Source organism: Alosa pseudoharengus, unplaced genomic scaffold (assembly GCF_046254945.1).
Source record: "Alosa pseudoharengus isolate Yale_2024_CS ecotype anadromous, Long Island Sound unplaced genomic scaffold, YU_APseudo_1.1 YU_APseudo_1.1_scf_2, whole genome shotgun sequence".
NCBI classification, from domain to species: Eukaryota; Metazoa; Chordata; class Actinopteri; order Clupeiformes; family Clupeidae; genus Alosa; species Alosa pseudoharengus.
The window spans coordinates 2542516-2558473 of NW_027468663.1; the positions used below are offsets into that span (position 1 = coordinate 2542516).

At 37.7% G+C, this 15958-nt stretch overlaps 1 protein-coding gene across 5 annotated transcripts in view; it reads right to left on the minus strand.

The window, feature by feature from the left end:
• Positions 1-15958, minus strand: part of atr (ATR checkpoint kinase) — a 197147-nt gene that overhangs the window by 164421 nt on the left and 16768 nt on the right. For all 5 annotated transcript variants that reach the window (XR_012988518.1, XM_076293382.1, XM_076293381.1 and 2 more), the window contains exon 5: positions 1068-1246. Coding sequence is in view for 4 of the 5 variants with exons in the window: in XM_076293382.1 (XP_076149497.1) it covers positions 1068-1246 (179 nt within the window). In the remaining variant the exon portion in view is untranslated. The remainder of the gene's footprint in view (positions 1-1067; positions 1247-15958) is intronic.

A 15958-nucleotide genomic window follows, 5' to 3' on the forward strand; every position in this document is an offset into this window, starting at 1 on the left:
GGTTTGTGACTGGTAATTCAGCAATAAACACTTCTGAACTGCATTCATGGTAGCCCATATTGTCTCATTTCAAGATAGCTTTACTTATCACGTTCTTCTCAATACAAGAGAAAAATTCTCAGTGTAAGAATCATAAGTTATTTCTACAGGCTAATATGAAGCAAAACACACTTATTTACAGTTTTTTGATTCAAGACTTATTGTCTACTATAAGCAAATATTCCTTCTTTCCAGTTACTGAATATGAGCTATATGGCCTTATTTTGAGTTAAAGCTTTGCCTAGTTTTAAGAATGTAGGTGGCAAGAATTTCTTACTAACTTTGAGAAGTCTTACCAAGAAAAAAATGCTTACCCCATTGGCAGATTTTTTGGCTTGAAATGCATGATTTTAACCTCATTTTAGGGATTATTTTTCTTGTTTCAAGTGGGGCATTTTTTGCAGTGAAGTGTGATTCACTACTTCCTCTACACTTTGGCCTACATATTTGGGCTTGAATCGAAGCTCTGGATGTCTGTCTATTGGTAGATAGTACAAATGAGATACACCAGACTTGGATCTATCGTTTTTTTAAATCGGCGGTGCTGCTTGTCCGACGTTGCTGCTTAGAGGGTTAAAAAGTAATTGTAATTGGGATAGAGAGAGAGAGAGTCAAAGTACATGCACTATAAGAATACATACTGATCAATAAAATCACTCTTCACCTGTTTGCATTAATAAAGGGGCTATTGTGTTTAGAAATTAAAAGGCAGAACCAATTCCAATAAAAAAAATAAACAATGTGAATTTTGTAATATTTTTCTATTTCAGTTTTTGGTTCTGCTTGTCGGTCCCGATTCTGACTTTTTCATAGTGAATATTTTTCATTATAATATTTCGGTTCCCAACCCCATTTACTATATTACAAAAAAAAAAACCTTACATTCAACTACACCAACACTGTAACAGTCAGACTCTGATCAATAGTATAAATATATATAAATTACAATTTAAGGGAACCACATACCAGAAATTACCAATAAAAATGGTAAATCAAGGAGGACAGGTGCTAATACAAATGGTACTTACGCTGGTTGTGATTTGGCAACACATCCCGAAGAGGGAGGCAGAGAATATCGCTGTCTTTTAGCTGGTATTTCACTTATGTCAGCACTGGGTTGAGCATAGTCAGACAAAAATCCATCGGTCATCTGTAAGATGGTTCTTCTCTCGGTCCTCAGTGCAGCCCATAGACAGAGCTGCACTATCTGAAAGAATACCATTTTAATATTTACATCATTCTTACCTTAACATCATTGGCGGCTGTTGGTTTTAAAGGTAGTGGGGGAAGGTGTGCAGCAGAAGTTGGTCCGGGGTGGGAGAGGTTTGGCTTGATAGAGGTAAATGAAGCTATAGACCTTAACCACTGCAAAAAAATAAATCTAACCAAGTGTTATTAATATTATATTAAGTTAAAAAAATCTATTTGGTATTGTTTTTAGTATGAAGAGACTTACCTAGCGCTCTCTTGAAAGATCCTTTTGACTTAATTTTAGAAGACTATTACTTATTTTAAGGATTCTTATTAAGACAAATTTACTCAACGCACTGCCAGACAAATTTGCTTGTTTTTAGGAGGAGATGTCTCAGTGTTTCCCCATACGTTGACTAATCTGTGGCGGGGCGCCACAAAATCAAAACCGGCCCCCACACATTAATGTTCTATGTTGTACTATTTAAATTAAAGATAAGATAAAAATCCTTTCATTGAGCTGCGCTTTTTACGCACGCAGCTTTTCCTTGCCCCGCCCCGCGCTCTCTCATAACGAGCCCGCTGCCCCTCCTCTGCATGTGCATTCAACAAAACATTAACGATTGTTGAAGGATTGTTGTTGCCAGATAGAACCATTGCATAGAAGACGGCGGTCTAAGTTGCTATTAAATCCGCTTAGCATCATGTCAATGCTGCGCAAATTTGTTCAAAACTGCTACATTAAAGTTAACTCTGCTAAGGTCTTATCACAACATAGTACATTTAGGAGACTAAACAAAGTTAAGTTATGCAATCAAGCAGTATCTCAAAGCTAACATTAGAATACTCTTTGGATGTTGAGTTTAGCATGCTTACTTACAGCTTACTTATTGACTCTGACACTGAATGTTTGCAAAATCCCGATGTAAATGGAAAAGTGTTTTCCAAGACTCAAAAGTGCTTGTCCCAATGAGGAGTAAGAACCTTTATTTTAACTAACTACGTAGAAAACGTTATGAATTGCATCCACACATCAGCAGCCTTTTAACTGTGTTACAATTGCAAGGGTTCCCTCACGTACATGCCATTAAAATCCCATTTTTCCTGTTGTTTTTGAAATAACATAGGTAAAAATGTTTTTGTGACCTGTGGTAAGTTTGAAATCTATGTAGTTTGTATGCACAGTGCAAAAACTGCTTATCTAACAAAATCTAACCAAGTGTTATTAATCTTATATCAAGATAAAAAAAACTAGTTGGTATTGTTTTCAGTATAAAGAGACTTACCTAGCACTTTCTTGTGAAATCATTTGACTTAATTTAAAAAAAAATAATCTTAATATAAGATCAATAACACTTGGTTACAGGGTACCCCCAGAATTGTCAGACCTAAATTTAAGACTTTTTAAGACCTTTTTAATACCACTTCAGATGAAATTTAATACCTACATCGCACCCATTCGGATAGAATAAATAATATTAAAGGTAAGATTAAACCTCTTTAAGGTTTAAACCAATTAAAGTGTTTGAACATGCCAAGATGAACATGACAGCAGTGCAGTGGCAACGCAAAGATTTGTCGTGGTAGTAACGTGACAATGTCCTGCTTCATGGACAAATTTACACAGAATAGAACCTAGTTGATTTCAGGGATTAAAGTGAAAAAAAAATAAAAAATTTCAGGCCATAAGTCATACGTTGTTCATATCTACCTATAGAGATAGCACCCCTTTTGCGGTCGCGACCTATTGGTTTTTAATGTACAAAAAGATGCAAACAGCAAAGTAAAGCACCAAATAAACACCAAAACGAGGCTACAGGGTACTCTTAAGTTACTATATAATTAATGCCACCTACAGGTGAAGGCATAGAACATAACAATCCTATGGTTTGTGTACCCTGTAGCCTCGTTTTAGCCGCCATTGGCCGCCATGTGAATAAGGCGAATTGAGAGTGTTCTTGATTGAGATTGAGTTTTCCTGATGAACAAAACAATATTTCAATACCATCCCTGACCATTGCTGATTAGCCATTGCTGTTCTTTTCTACTGCAGCAATATTGTAGCAAGGCTTTAACTTAAACTCTTATTTAATTACTTCAGGCCAAAAGTATTTAAAGGGGAGATTTTTTTTCTTAATATGCAATTCAACACCAAGTAAAATCTATAAAATCAAGTTTGCAAGACTTCACATTTCCTCATCAAAGTAATGAATCAGAACAGTCTAGATACTGTTCATATTTCCATTTGTTGCCTCATCCGCATTTAATGAAAACATGGCAATTTTGAGTTTTACAGACAACTCAGTTTTCCAATGAGCAGCAATACTGTGTGTGCTCATGCAGGAGGTCTGCGCATCTGATAACGACAATCTGGAGAGGGCTCTTTTGTCTTCAGCAACAGATTGTATAAGGTTGACAAGAGGTTGCGATATACTTAGCGCAAAAACGGTCAGCCATAGATAAACGTACACAAATCATGACGCTAATATGCGAGGTTCTGGTAGGCCTACTGGTTATGGTTTTGTGCTATACATTAATAATAGCAAAGTTTTAAGTTGACTATTTTATTTGCATGGTTATTTTTTGTCAACATACGCTCACAACCTACTGTCGTTAATAGTGAGGCCTAAGCAAAATGGGCTACAAGGCTGTCTGTAGGGTCAAACCGGGACGATTGAAACGGAGGACGAATGAAACATTCCGGTTTTCTCCGAGTGCAACGATGATAGACAGTCATCATTTGGACAAAACATAGAGCATATTAACCTCCGTTGCTCAGCCAAATGCCTTCCTGTTACGTCCTGGTATCACGGAGTTACAGGCGATAAACGATTTTTGATGGTCACAAGTTTACATCATTAGCGGTTTATTTTTTTTGATTATTAAAGAGTGTTTTTCATTTAAAGGTTTGACTTCATGCTTATTCAGTAGAGCATTTAGTGCTCTCCCCAATCCCAGACGTTCACATTGCATGATTGTTTGTAATGGATGCAAAACAGCCTATAATGCTAGATGTCTATGGCGGGACGATTGAAACACCTGTTTCATTTGTCCCGACCAGGCAGTAAACCCCATTAATTCTAAGTCAATGCACACATATCTGTGTTTATACTATATTTTATGCAGGTGAGACATGGAAAAGTAGTTTTAGAAAGATGCAAATATATTTGGGGCTATCAGGTAGGGGGGTCGAGTTTTTCCATGTTAACCTATGGAGACCGACGGCCTGTCGGTCATGAAGGGCACTTATAAGTAAATATATTTGGATGTGTGGTGGCTTTAACCACATAAAAACAGAGTGAAATAACATTTTGTACTATAGAAACATTATATAATTCGAAACATGCATTATTCTAGCTATATTAATGGCATAGTGCATGCTATTTCCATAACCGTGAGATAAGCGCTTTACCATGACATCAATGAGTTGTTAACAGACATGAACCAAGACATATAGCCCAGCAGCAATCTATCTAAAATAACACATACTTGAAGTACCATTCATGATATGTTGTCAAATATTGAAATTGTGGGAAGTTTACATAATTTAAGCTGTATGTTTCATTCGTCCCCCATGCTGTTTCATTCGTCCCAGCCAGGAGGGACGAATGAAACAAAACGCACGTTCGACTTCTCCTTAAATAACTCTTGAACGGTTTTGTTCAGAGCTGTAAATGCAACTGTATTCGACAGAGGATAGATGTAGGTTGCTAGAGACAAAATATTAACTTTCAGTGTTTTACGATGTCTTTGTAAATTACATTTAATTAAGAAGTGTTTCATTCGTCCCGGTTCTCCCCTACGTCATAAACACGACTGACCCCCTTACTTAACATAAAATAATAATGTCGCGAACTGTTCACGCTCTGAACTGAACACGCTCAGTCAAAACCTTCCGTCGGAAATTGGGAAAAACATTGTTGTAGGCCTACATGTCATAACAGACGGGAGGCATAGGCTATGGTTTATATTGCGTCGCTTTACACATAATGTTAGTTGCATTGATTAAAACCTGTAACAATAATAGTACATCGGGTGGCATAGCAGGCTATCTGTTCAAGTCATAGCTGACACCCAAAATGAATGACCTCCCCTGACAAGAGTTCGCGATAGTAAGAAATTGGAAAGAATGGATGGAAAGAACACAGCCTCCGAATTCGCACATAAAGCTCACAATAGCATATCCAAAAAAGTTAAACGGATTGGGCAACCTCATCAGCTGTCTCGATTGTGTCACTGTAATCCAACTTTTAGACCGTCCTCCAGACGTGTTCTTTTTTTTTAAGCAACCACCCCAGGCCAATGAGACAACCGTGTAGCTACAACATAAACAAAGCGAAACTCATGGCTGACACATCTTCTTGAGCAATCTCTGATTGAGACACAGAAAGTTCTCAAGAACACTATTAGGTCTTTAAACATTTACCATCACACACATTCATTCATCGGACCTAATATTTGTAGTTGCCTTAAAAAAAGGAAAAGAAAAGGTGATAGACCCCCCCCCCTCCTTTTTTTTTTCTCACCGGATCTGCATCGATCTCAAATATGACATTTCTAAAATCAAATTGACGGTACGACGGAGAACTTTAATCGTTGTGATTTACGCTACGTGAGGATATTACACTAAATCTACTGATCATTTGAAAAATTAAGACCTCCGTGAAAAAATTCCAGACTTTGAGGTGAAATTCAATACTTTTTAAGGCCTTAATTTAGGAAAATGAAATGTAATACTTTTTAATACTTTTAAGACTCCGCGGGTACCCTGGGTTAGAATTAATTTTTTGCAGTGCAATAGCCAAATGAAAGGAAAAGGCAGAAAAAAATCAGCTAATCTGGATAAGCGGTCATTATTACGTAGAACTGCCTAATTATTATTCATGGTCCTGCCCACTTGGTTGGTTCATAACCACCCACAGAATCTAGGTTGAGTTAGTACCTTTACACATAAGGCCTTTTCACAGAGATCACGCTAAATTTGCTGTTGCTTAGAATGTTAGATTCTTGCGATAGATGTCTTCAGACAATAAAAAGTAATTTGGAAGGGAAATTGAAGAGAAAAGTTGCCCCCTGCGTTGGCCGTGATTCCCCTTTGAAAATCAGAGGTTCAAAGGCTACTGTGGCCTTGGTCAGTGGCGCCGCCCGCCAGCCATAATCCTGTACGCACTGTGCGTAGCCTACAATTTATTCATGAAATCATTCAATATTACAACAATAAAAATAGCTTGTGTACTGTCTTCATTGAAACATGCTTCGCGCACAAATGATAGCCTAGGGCAATGAGAATGGACATCTCAACATAAGGATACATTAGAAAATGATGATTGGTGTAAACTTTGTCACACGACGTGATAAGCAGTTTTGACCCTAAAACACGCAACGTTCCATTCAGTCATAAATCATTCAAGCGTAGGCCTAGTGCTGGTCATGAAAAGAAAACCGCAGCTTAATATTTTTCAGGTGTTCAACAGTAGGCCTAGGCGCACTGTTAGCAGTTATGCCGAAGGCAGTGAGATTATTAGGCATTGCATCCTGTCACTCTGTTTGGAACATCGCAGTTCGGGTTGATAAGATTCAGTTAATGCGAGTATGGATCGTCTCAAAGTTTGGGACAACCAAACAGCAGTGTAGGCAAAGCAAATCCTAATTGTTAGGTTACCATAGCTGTCTTTTCGCCTAGGTCTATCGGAAATCGCGACATAAGCTCATTGGTTTCTTTTTTCTTTTCTTTCTTGTTCGCATGTTGGGTAGTGAAGCAATAATGCATTTAAAGCAATGTACATCATGTGAGCCAGAGCCAATATGGCCAGAGCTGCTGCTCTGGAAAGGTATTTCTGTCCCACCCAAATTTGCTGAACTACTTGTGAAGTAGCCTATTCATCACAGACATCACATGTATCACACGAAAGAGCTTTTTCTCAGCTTTTAAACGATGTTAGTGGTTAGTTGTTGTGGTAAACGGTTCGCGAGAAAAGTAACTTTAATTTAATCATATTTTCTGCACCTGTCTCCCTACCCATTCATCTTGGTGGAATACTTCGCAAACTTTCCCTCAACACATGACAAACCATATATCAGAATAAACAGCAGACCTTACCGAACACAAAGGTGTAAAGCATTCCCCTGTACAGTTAGCCATTCCAGAGTAATCGAGTTTTAAATTTGCAGCAATGTCTATATGCATGTCTCCAACTTTGGGGTTCACAATGTGTTTAAATTGTTCAATAGGCCTACATGATTTATCGCCTAGATATCTGTAAGCATTACAATCAGAGGATACACATATAGGGCAGACAGACGCTCATGAGTTCATGCTTTGTTTTATCGCTGGATTTTAGGATAGCCTATTATGGCAACCGATTGCATTCCGAGCTACAGTCAACTCTAGCAAGCATTAAATGACTGGAGACTTTGTGAATTTAAAGATTGACATAATGTGCTGTCTCTATTGCTGCTTTTGATCAGTTAGATTTATTTGCAATCTCCTGTGGTGGGCTGGACATAGCATCCAAATGCCCGCCCAGATTCCCCTTTCCGCCTTGACCCATTCACACTGGTGCCGGAACGAAAAAACTCGGCAAAATGTCTAGGGGGCTTGGTAGTAAATTTGGCGAGAGACTTTGTCCCACCGTTCCGCCTCGGTCTATGTGAAAGGGACAGTCGTTCCGCGATTCTGGTACATAAAATCGCGGCGATTTTGGCAGTGTGAAAAGGCCTATTGTTGCGGATGGAATGTTGTATGTGCTGCACGTACAATATGGGAAAGATGACTGGATATAATAAAAACCTATGGAGCTGCATCGAAGTGGGGAGTAGTGTTGCACGGTGTATCGATACTAAAAAGGTATCACGATGCCTTCACGCAAAAAACGATACGATTTCCGATACGAATTTTAATAAAGTATCGTTTTTAGAATCGATACTTTATTAAAATTAACGTTCTGTGTCTGCGTGAACTGCTGCTCTCACTGCTCCTTGCACGAGTCTAGGCAAGTGGGCGTGTCAAGCAGGCAGCTCTGAGTAAGTGAGTGCGCCGCCAACGTCAACATACAGTAGTTCTTTGCCGACCGTCCTCGGCCTTGTGGATAAAACAAAAGGTGAAGTGAAATCTGCAACTATTTCAGATACATCGCGAATAGTGAAGGCAAGCCATCAGGTACACAGAGGCCCGTTTGTGAAATATGTTTCAAAGTCATTTAAAAGCAGTAGGCTACACATGGAACTTGGCTAAACACCTCGCAGAGATATCCCAACATTTTTGTTCAAAGAACGACAGGTTAACGAATATGCTATAGAAAACACGACTACATGGTTAGTGCAAAGTTCTTCTCTTCTGTTTTAGTCTAGCCTAAGTGAAACGAGTATGGTTCTCTGGGATAAAGCGAACCTTCCTTCATCAATGAATTTTGACGAGACATAACGAGCTGTAATCATTTTGAAGAGACATAACGAGCTGTAATCATAGGGTGCTAACGTGATGAAATCGTAATGTTCACGCCAGAATAACATTACCATAACAATCTATTTCATGTTCGGTCAGTACTACTGGTAATATTTGTCATGGCATGTAGACTGCAATTTGTTCAATAAGTATTTCCCAGATGTAGGATAGGCTACCCGAAATGCGCTAATTAAAGCCCACAGCATATAATACCACCAAAGCGTGTTGAGTCCTAATAATAATAGCGGCTTATTGTTACGTGGTAGCAAATCATGTTATCAAAGAAATAGACGTAGGCTAATGTAGGAATGCACACAGACATATTGCAACAGGTAATGGTGTAGGCCTATCTGACGAAGACCTGAGTGGTTGGAACGTCGTACTTGTACACTGGGCGCAAAGAAGACTATCCTCACATTTTTCCCTTTGCAACTGTCAAAGAAATCCCATGAACACGGGAAGGCCTAGGGAAGCCTATACTGTACATCAGATGGCCTAAAGATTAGGCCCCTCTGCATAGCATTCAGTGATGTGCATGCAGTAATTTCAACACTGACCGTGATCTAGCCTAGTTTGGCTATTTAAAGCTACTTTATTGGCAAAACACAACACAATGTAAATTAACTATAACAAAAAATAAAGGACTTAATCACACAAAGTAGGCCTACTATTTTACTGACTATAAAAATAATAATTAAACATGTTCATGTGAAAACCAGAACACACACCTTAAATATTAACGAAACTACCCAGATCAGAAATATAACGTTATTTTATGGGCAGACTCTCTCAAAGCACTCAGCAGATATCATGAACATAGTCAGATAGCTTCGTGAGATATTTTCTAACATTAGTGTTCAAAACTCAACAGTCCATCAGATGTGCATCAAACTAACATATTCCAACATATTTCGAAATTTTAATATGCTTATTTGCGAAAATATATGAAAAATGCGGCCGGCTCGGTGAGCTTGCACAGTATCCTGGGTAATTTCATCTCCCACTTCGCCTGCATCGGTCCTGGCTATTAAGGTTTTGCACCTACGTCATAATGTCATGTGACCGTTTGTTTACAACTAGAGTGGTAGGCAAGAATGGTAGGCAAGGCACTGCAGAGTGGTAGGCAAGCCTACAACAGTAGGGTTGCATAGGCAACACATGGTTACAAATAGCGTCAAAATTGAATTATTAATATGAAATATTGACCGGGATGCCGCCACTTGTGTTAGGCCCTAACAGTTGGTTTTACAATAAGAAGCAAAAAGGCGACGAACGACCGTTTAGCCTACCTATCCTCGTGGTTGTGGAGGATGATCGTTAGCAGCTGTAAAGTCTTTTATTCTCAAGATGGCCTAATGGTGTAGCCTACTGTCTACGAAGATGTAGGCTAAAATACAACTATCTACAATCATCCAAAAATGAATTGCCAGAGATAGGCTATGAAGGGAAAAAGTGCATTATTTTAAACATGGCAAGATTATTTTTACCGGAACAGTTTGTTTTAATTTGTCTTGTGAAATTCGTGCTTGTGGACATCAATCACCTATCTTCTGTCCTTCTATTTCAAGTTATCATGAGTGTCATTTGATTATCACAAAATAAATGAAAACAGAATAGGCTTATGTGCTAGCCTACAGCTCAGTTAGGCTAACTCCCGTATGTCAAAATAAACTGATTTTTGAGCTGAACTTCAACCTCAAACACCACTGTTGAACCTAGGCTACTGCTTCAGTCATGTAAGAAATAAGCAGTTTATGAATTATCTTTACCCGTTTAATCAAGTCCACATGACTAAAATAACAGCATATTTAAAGGCTGAGCTAGCACAACAGCCTAATATAGCCGATGCTGCAATGAACTAGTAAAAACGTTTCATACAATTAATGAACTTTATCACTCACATTCTGAGTTTTTCTGGGTGGTTATATATCCATGCAGATCGTCTTCAAATGAGTCATCGCTGTTATATGTTATAATATGTTACAGGATTCATGACTTTAACAACATTAATGTTACATGATGCTGAATGACGCTGGCTACGTAGGCTACCGTTTTAACGTCTGCTGAGTCTACATGCCTACCAAAACCTGTCGCTGTTCAGTTCAAGTTAAATGATCAAATATTGTTTGATTTTGTGTCAATTTTCAGAGGGAAGACATGTTCCTTTCTGGCCAAATTTCACAGCTTCTAAGAAAGTCTATCGTCTTCGTGTAAACAGAGTTTTGAACAGAGAAAAAAAGTTAGGCTACCATAGGCTACATGCAGGTTCTCCCATAACGTTATCGATACAGATCAATGCACCAAATCAGGGCGATTTTAGCGAAATAACGTTCCTGTGACAGGCTATCAAATATTGAACAATGGGATAACGTTTCATCATCACCTTTATTGATGCCTGAAATGTTGACATTGCTGAAATACAGAGATGTAGCCTACTGAGAGGCAGCTGCAGACAACGATGTTCAATGGGTTCAACATGTCCCTTGCCTACCAGGTGGATGTAAACAAATCTATATAACCTAGAATACGTCAAATGAAAAACGTTAATACACGAATCCGACGAGCGTTCTGTGGAGGCTGCCATCTTGTGGCGATGCCATTCCTGAGCTGTTACTGGTATGTAAACAAACCTCCGTGATAACGCACCAATGACAGCTACAGCCAGGCAGTATGGCTTGTTGGGTTGATGATGTTAGACAGTGGCCTCCGGTCACAGATTATGTATGAAAATAGCTTCGAGTAGAGAATGAGGAAATAAAGACATAATTGGGACTAGGTTATGGCTGAACAATTTATTGCATTTGCGATAATATCGCAATATGATGAAACACGATTTTCAAACCGCAAAGGCTGCGATTTGAAATATGTGACGTCACCAAAACGCATTTATGCTTGACGCTGTTACGCTGCGGTGTTGATGATGCTAACCTTTAGTTAACACCGAGCCGAACAGTCATTCGGCCGCATTTATTTGCGCTACAACAATCTACAGTAGTTTGTTCCGATTCACGTGCAAGTAGCCTACAGAGGAGAGGATCTGTGTGTGTGTGTGTGTGTGTGCGCGTATGGAGAGCACAGGACAAGGAGAAGCCGTGTCAGTGCCACTACATGTAGACCTATTTGTTAACTAACGAAAGAAGGTCATATCTACATGAAATAGAAACAAAATAGAAACGAATCAGAATCATTAAATGTTTACAAGGCTGGAAGTTCAACAAATATAAAATATTAAATAAAAAATATTTCATTCATCAATCTTATTCAATGACCTAATGCCATCATAACATAGGCCTGGGCTCCAGGAAAGAACAGTTTATGTTTAACTTATCTAATTTTGTGTTGGTCATACTATAGAATAATATATTGCTTGTCTTTGTTGAATAAGACAGAAGATAAAGAGCTTAAAAATAATCGCATCGCAATCGCAATATTGGTGAGAAAAATCGCAATTAAATTTTTTTCCAAAATCGTTCACCCCTAGACTAGGTTGATATTATATCTACTTAACTACTGTAGCTAGCTAACGTTAGCAATAACTATGCGTGCACGCGCAAAAACGAGCGTTAGGGCAAAAATCTAGGGGTAGGGGAGGTATTGGGACGGGCCCCTACTCTTACTATTGACTTCCATTGCATTAAAAGAGCAGAAGACGGCAGAAATATGGATTTCAATGTTGCAGCTCCTGCTTTCAATGATGTAAAAATCGTCATTTGGCATCATTGAAAGCAGGAAGTCCTATATCTTTGTCGAGGGGGTGAGGCTACAAACACTCCTTCCTCATTTTTGGGACCCCCTCACCCTACAGATCTATTACAGAACAGTGGGTGGGACTTCACTTGCAGAAACTAAAAGATATTTCTCAAGAGTAATATTATCGGTTATATCGGTGCATCTCTAGCACAAACAGCACATTCGTTAAATGTCAGATATGCTATCCTATGCTGTGAATTTGCGGGACATCTCGCATGGAAATGTGTAAAATGCGTGATTTTCGTGCAAACAAGTAGCCTAATGATATGCTGGTAACGTTTGCAAAATAGAGATTTTTGAAAATTTCCACATATAATATATTGAAGGTCCTGTTCTTCATGTGGAAGATATATCTGGCCACTCAGCCAAACTGAATAATCCGAAACGAAGGGCCTTGGTCAGACAGGTAACCAAGGACCCAGTGGTCACTATGAATGAGATCCAGAGTTCCTTTGAGAGGATGAGAGAAGCGTAAAGAAGGACAAACATCAGGGCAGCACTCCACCAATTAGGCCTTTATGGTAGAGTGGACAGATGGAAGCCATTTTTTGCCAGGAGTTTGCCAAAAAGCACCTGAACGACTCTCAGACCATGACAAGTAAAATCATCTAGTCAGATGAAACAAAGACTGAACTATTTGGCTACAATTCCCAACACTGTGTGTGGAACAAACCAGGCACTAAGCTGCACTGATGTTTGTCCTTTATGCTTCTCTCATCTTCTCAAAGGAACTCTGAATCTCATTCATAACTAGAAAAGCATTTCCTGAAGGAAATATAGTGCATGAAAATGCAAAAAATATGATATATCATACAGAGTAAAAACAAACTATATTGGTTACTAGGTAGTTGAGGTTTAATATAGTTGGAGTGACTGAACAGTTAAATAGGTGGATAGTTTATATGGTTAAATGATTTGCTTGGTAGAAAAGGTTTAATATAGTTGGAATGATTGAACGGTTAAATAGGTGGATAATACTTAACTTAGTTAACTTAGCTAATGTTTTCATTTTTAGTAGTTATGCTAACTAACATGCTAACATGTTAGCATGCTAACTATGCTAACCATTTTACTTAGCTAACTTAGCTAATCATTTTTAGCAGTTTTGTTAAAAATGCTAACTAGCATGTTAGCATGTTAATTAGCATAGTTATCATAACTAATAAAAATTATTAGCTAGGTTAGCTAAGTCATATGGTTAGCATAGTTAACATTTTAACATTGTTAGCATGCTAGTTAGCATAGTAACTTGGTTAACATTATTATCTTTATTAACATAGTTAGCATAACTACTAGCAAACATTGGAGCCATTCCAACTGTTAGTTATCGTCAACTATCTACCTAAATAATTTAACCATTTCAATTATCAACCTATTTAACTGTTCAGTCATTCTAACTATATTAAACCTTATCTACCAAGCAAATAATTTAACCATATGAACGCATCATATTTTTGCATTTTCATGCACTGTATTTCCTTCAGGAAATGCTTTTCTAGTTACAGTGCATGAAAATGCACTGTACTGTTCTTCCTAGGCTTCTTCTTATTCTTCTTCTTCTTCTAACGCATTTAATGCAGCTTCAACCGTTTAACGTAGAAACTTCATTCAAACTTTGTTACGTAGGTCTTACTTGGGATAAGAGTGCTATGTATTTTTCATCTTTGTAACTTTTATACTTTTTAAACTATTAATTAAAAACTATCAAAATTTCCCCATTGACTTAACATTGCCCTTTATGACATCACAGCAATTAGAATCCTGTGGCAGGTGTTCGGGCCACCTGGATCAACTGCCACTTTCAGGCTTTAAGCATACAAACTGGCCCTATTAAGACTACACATCCTGTTCAACTGCTTCCTCTGCCAAAAACTGTTTCAAAATAAAAGTCCTCACTACAATATTTCACTGTTAAACAATTTAACCCTTTAAACTACTGAACTTTTTAACTGTTCAGCCATTGTAACTGTTACTTGTCATCAACTATGACTCCTACCCACTGTAGCTAGTTAGCATGCTAGCACGCTAGCATGTTAGCATGCTAATTAGCATTTTTAGCAAAACTGCTAAAAATGATTAGCTAAGTTAGCTAAGTCACATGGTTAGCATAGTTAGCATGCTAACATGTTAACATGCTAATTACCATTTTTAGCAAAACTGCTAAAAATGATTAGCTAAGTTAGCTAAGTCACATGGTTAGCATAGTTAGCATGCTAACATGTTAACATGCTAATTAGCATTTTTAGCAAAACTGCTAAAAATGATTAGCTAAGTTAGCTAAGTCACATGGTTAGCATAGTTAACATGCTAGCATGTTAGCATGCTAGTTAGCATTTTTTGTAAAACTGCTAAAAATGATTAGCTAAGTTAGCTAAGTCACATGGTTAGCATAGTTAGCATGCTAGCATGTTAGCATGCTAGTTAGCATTTTTTGCAAAACTGCTAAAAATGATTAGCTAAGTTAGCTAAGTCACATGGTTAGCATAGTTAACATGCTAGCATGTTAGCATGCTAGTTAGCATTTTTTGCAAAACTGCTAAAAATGATTAGCTAAGTTAGCTAAGTCACATGGTTAACATAGTTAGCATGCTAACATGCTAGTTAGCATTTTTAATAAAACTGCTAAAAATGATTAGCTAAGTTAACTAAGTCACATGGTTAACATAGTTAGCATGTTAGCATTGCTAACATGCTAGTTAGCATAACTACTAAAAATGAAAACATTAGCTAAGTTAACTAAGTTAAGTATTATCCACCTATTTAACCGTTCAATCATTTCAACTATATTAAACCTTACCTACCAAGCAAATCATTTTACCATATAAACTATCCACCTATTTAACTGTTCAGTCACTCCAACTATATTAAACCTCATCTACCTAGCAACCAATATAGTTTGTTTTTACTCTGTATGATATTTTACATCATATTTTTTGCATTTTCATGCACTGTATTTCCTTCAGGAAATGCTTTTCTAGTTATTATTATTCTTCTTCTAACGCACTTAATACAGCTTCAACCGTTTAACGTAGAAACTTCATTCAAACTATGTTACGTAGGTCTTACTTAGGACATGTGAGCTTTGTATTTTTCAACTTTGTAACTTTTATACTTTTTAAACTATTAATTAAAAACTAATCAAAATTTCCCCATTGACTTAACATTATGATTATGACATCACAATACGGCCGTTAAGCAATTAGAATCCTATGGCAGGTGTTCGGGCCACCTGTTTCAACTGCCAGTCTCAGGCTTTAAGCATACAAACTGGCCCTATTAAGACTACACATCCTGTTCAACTGCTTCCTCTGCCAAAAACTGTTTCAAAATAAAAGTCCTCACTACAATATTTCACTGTTAAACAATTTAACCCTTTAAACTACTGAACTTTTTAACTGTTCAGCCATTGTAACTGTTACTTGTCATCAACTATGACTCCTACCCACTGTAGCTAGTTAGCATGGTTAGCATAGTTAGCATGTTAGCATGCTAACATGTTAGCATGCTAGTTAGCATTTTTTACAAAACTGCTAA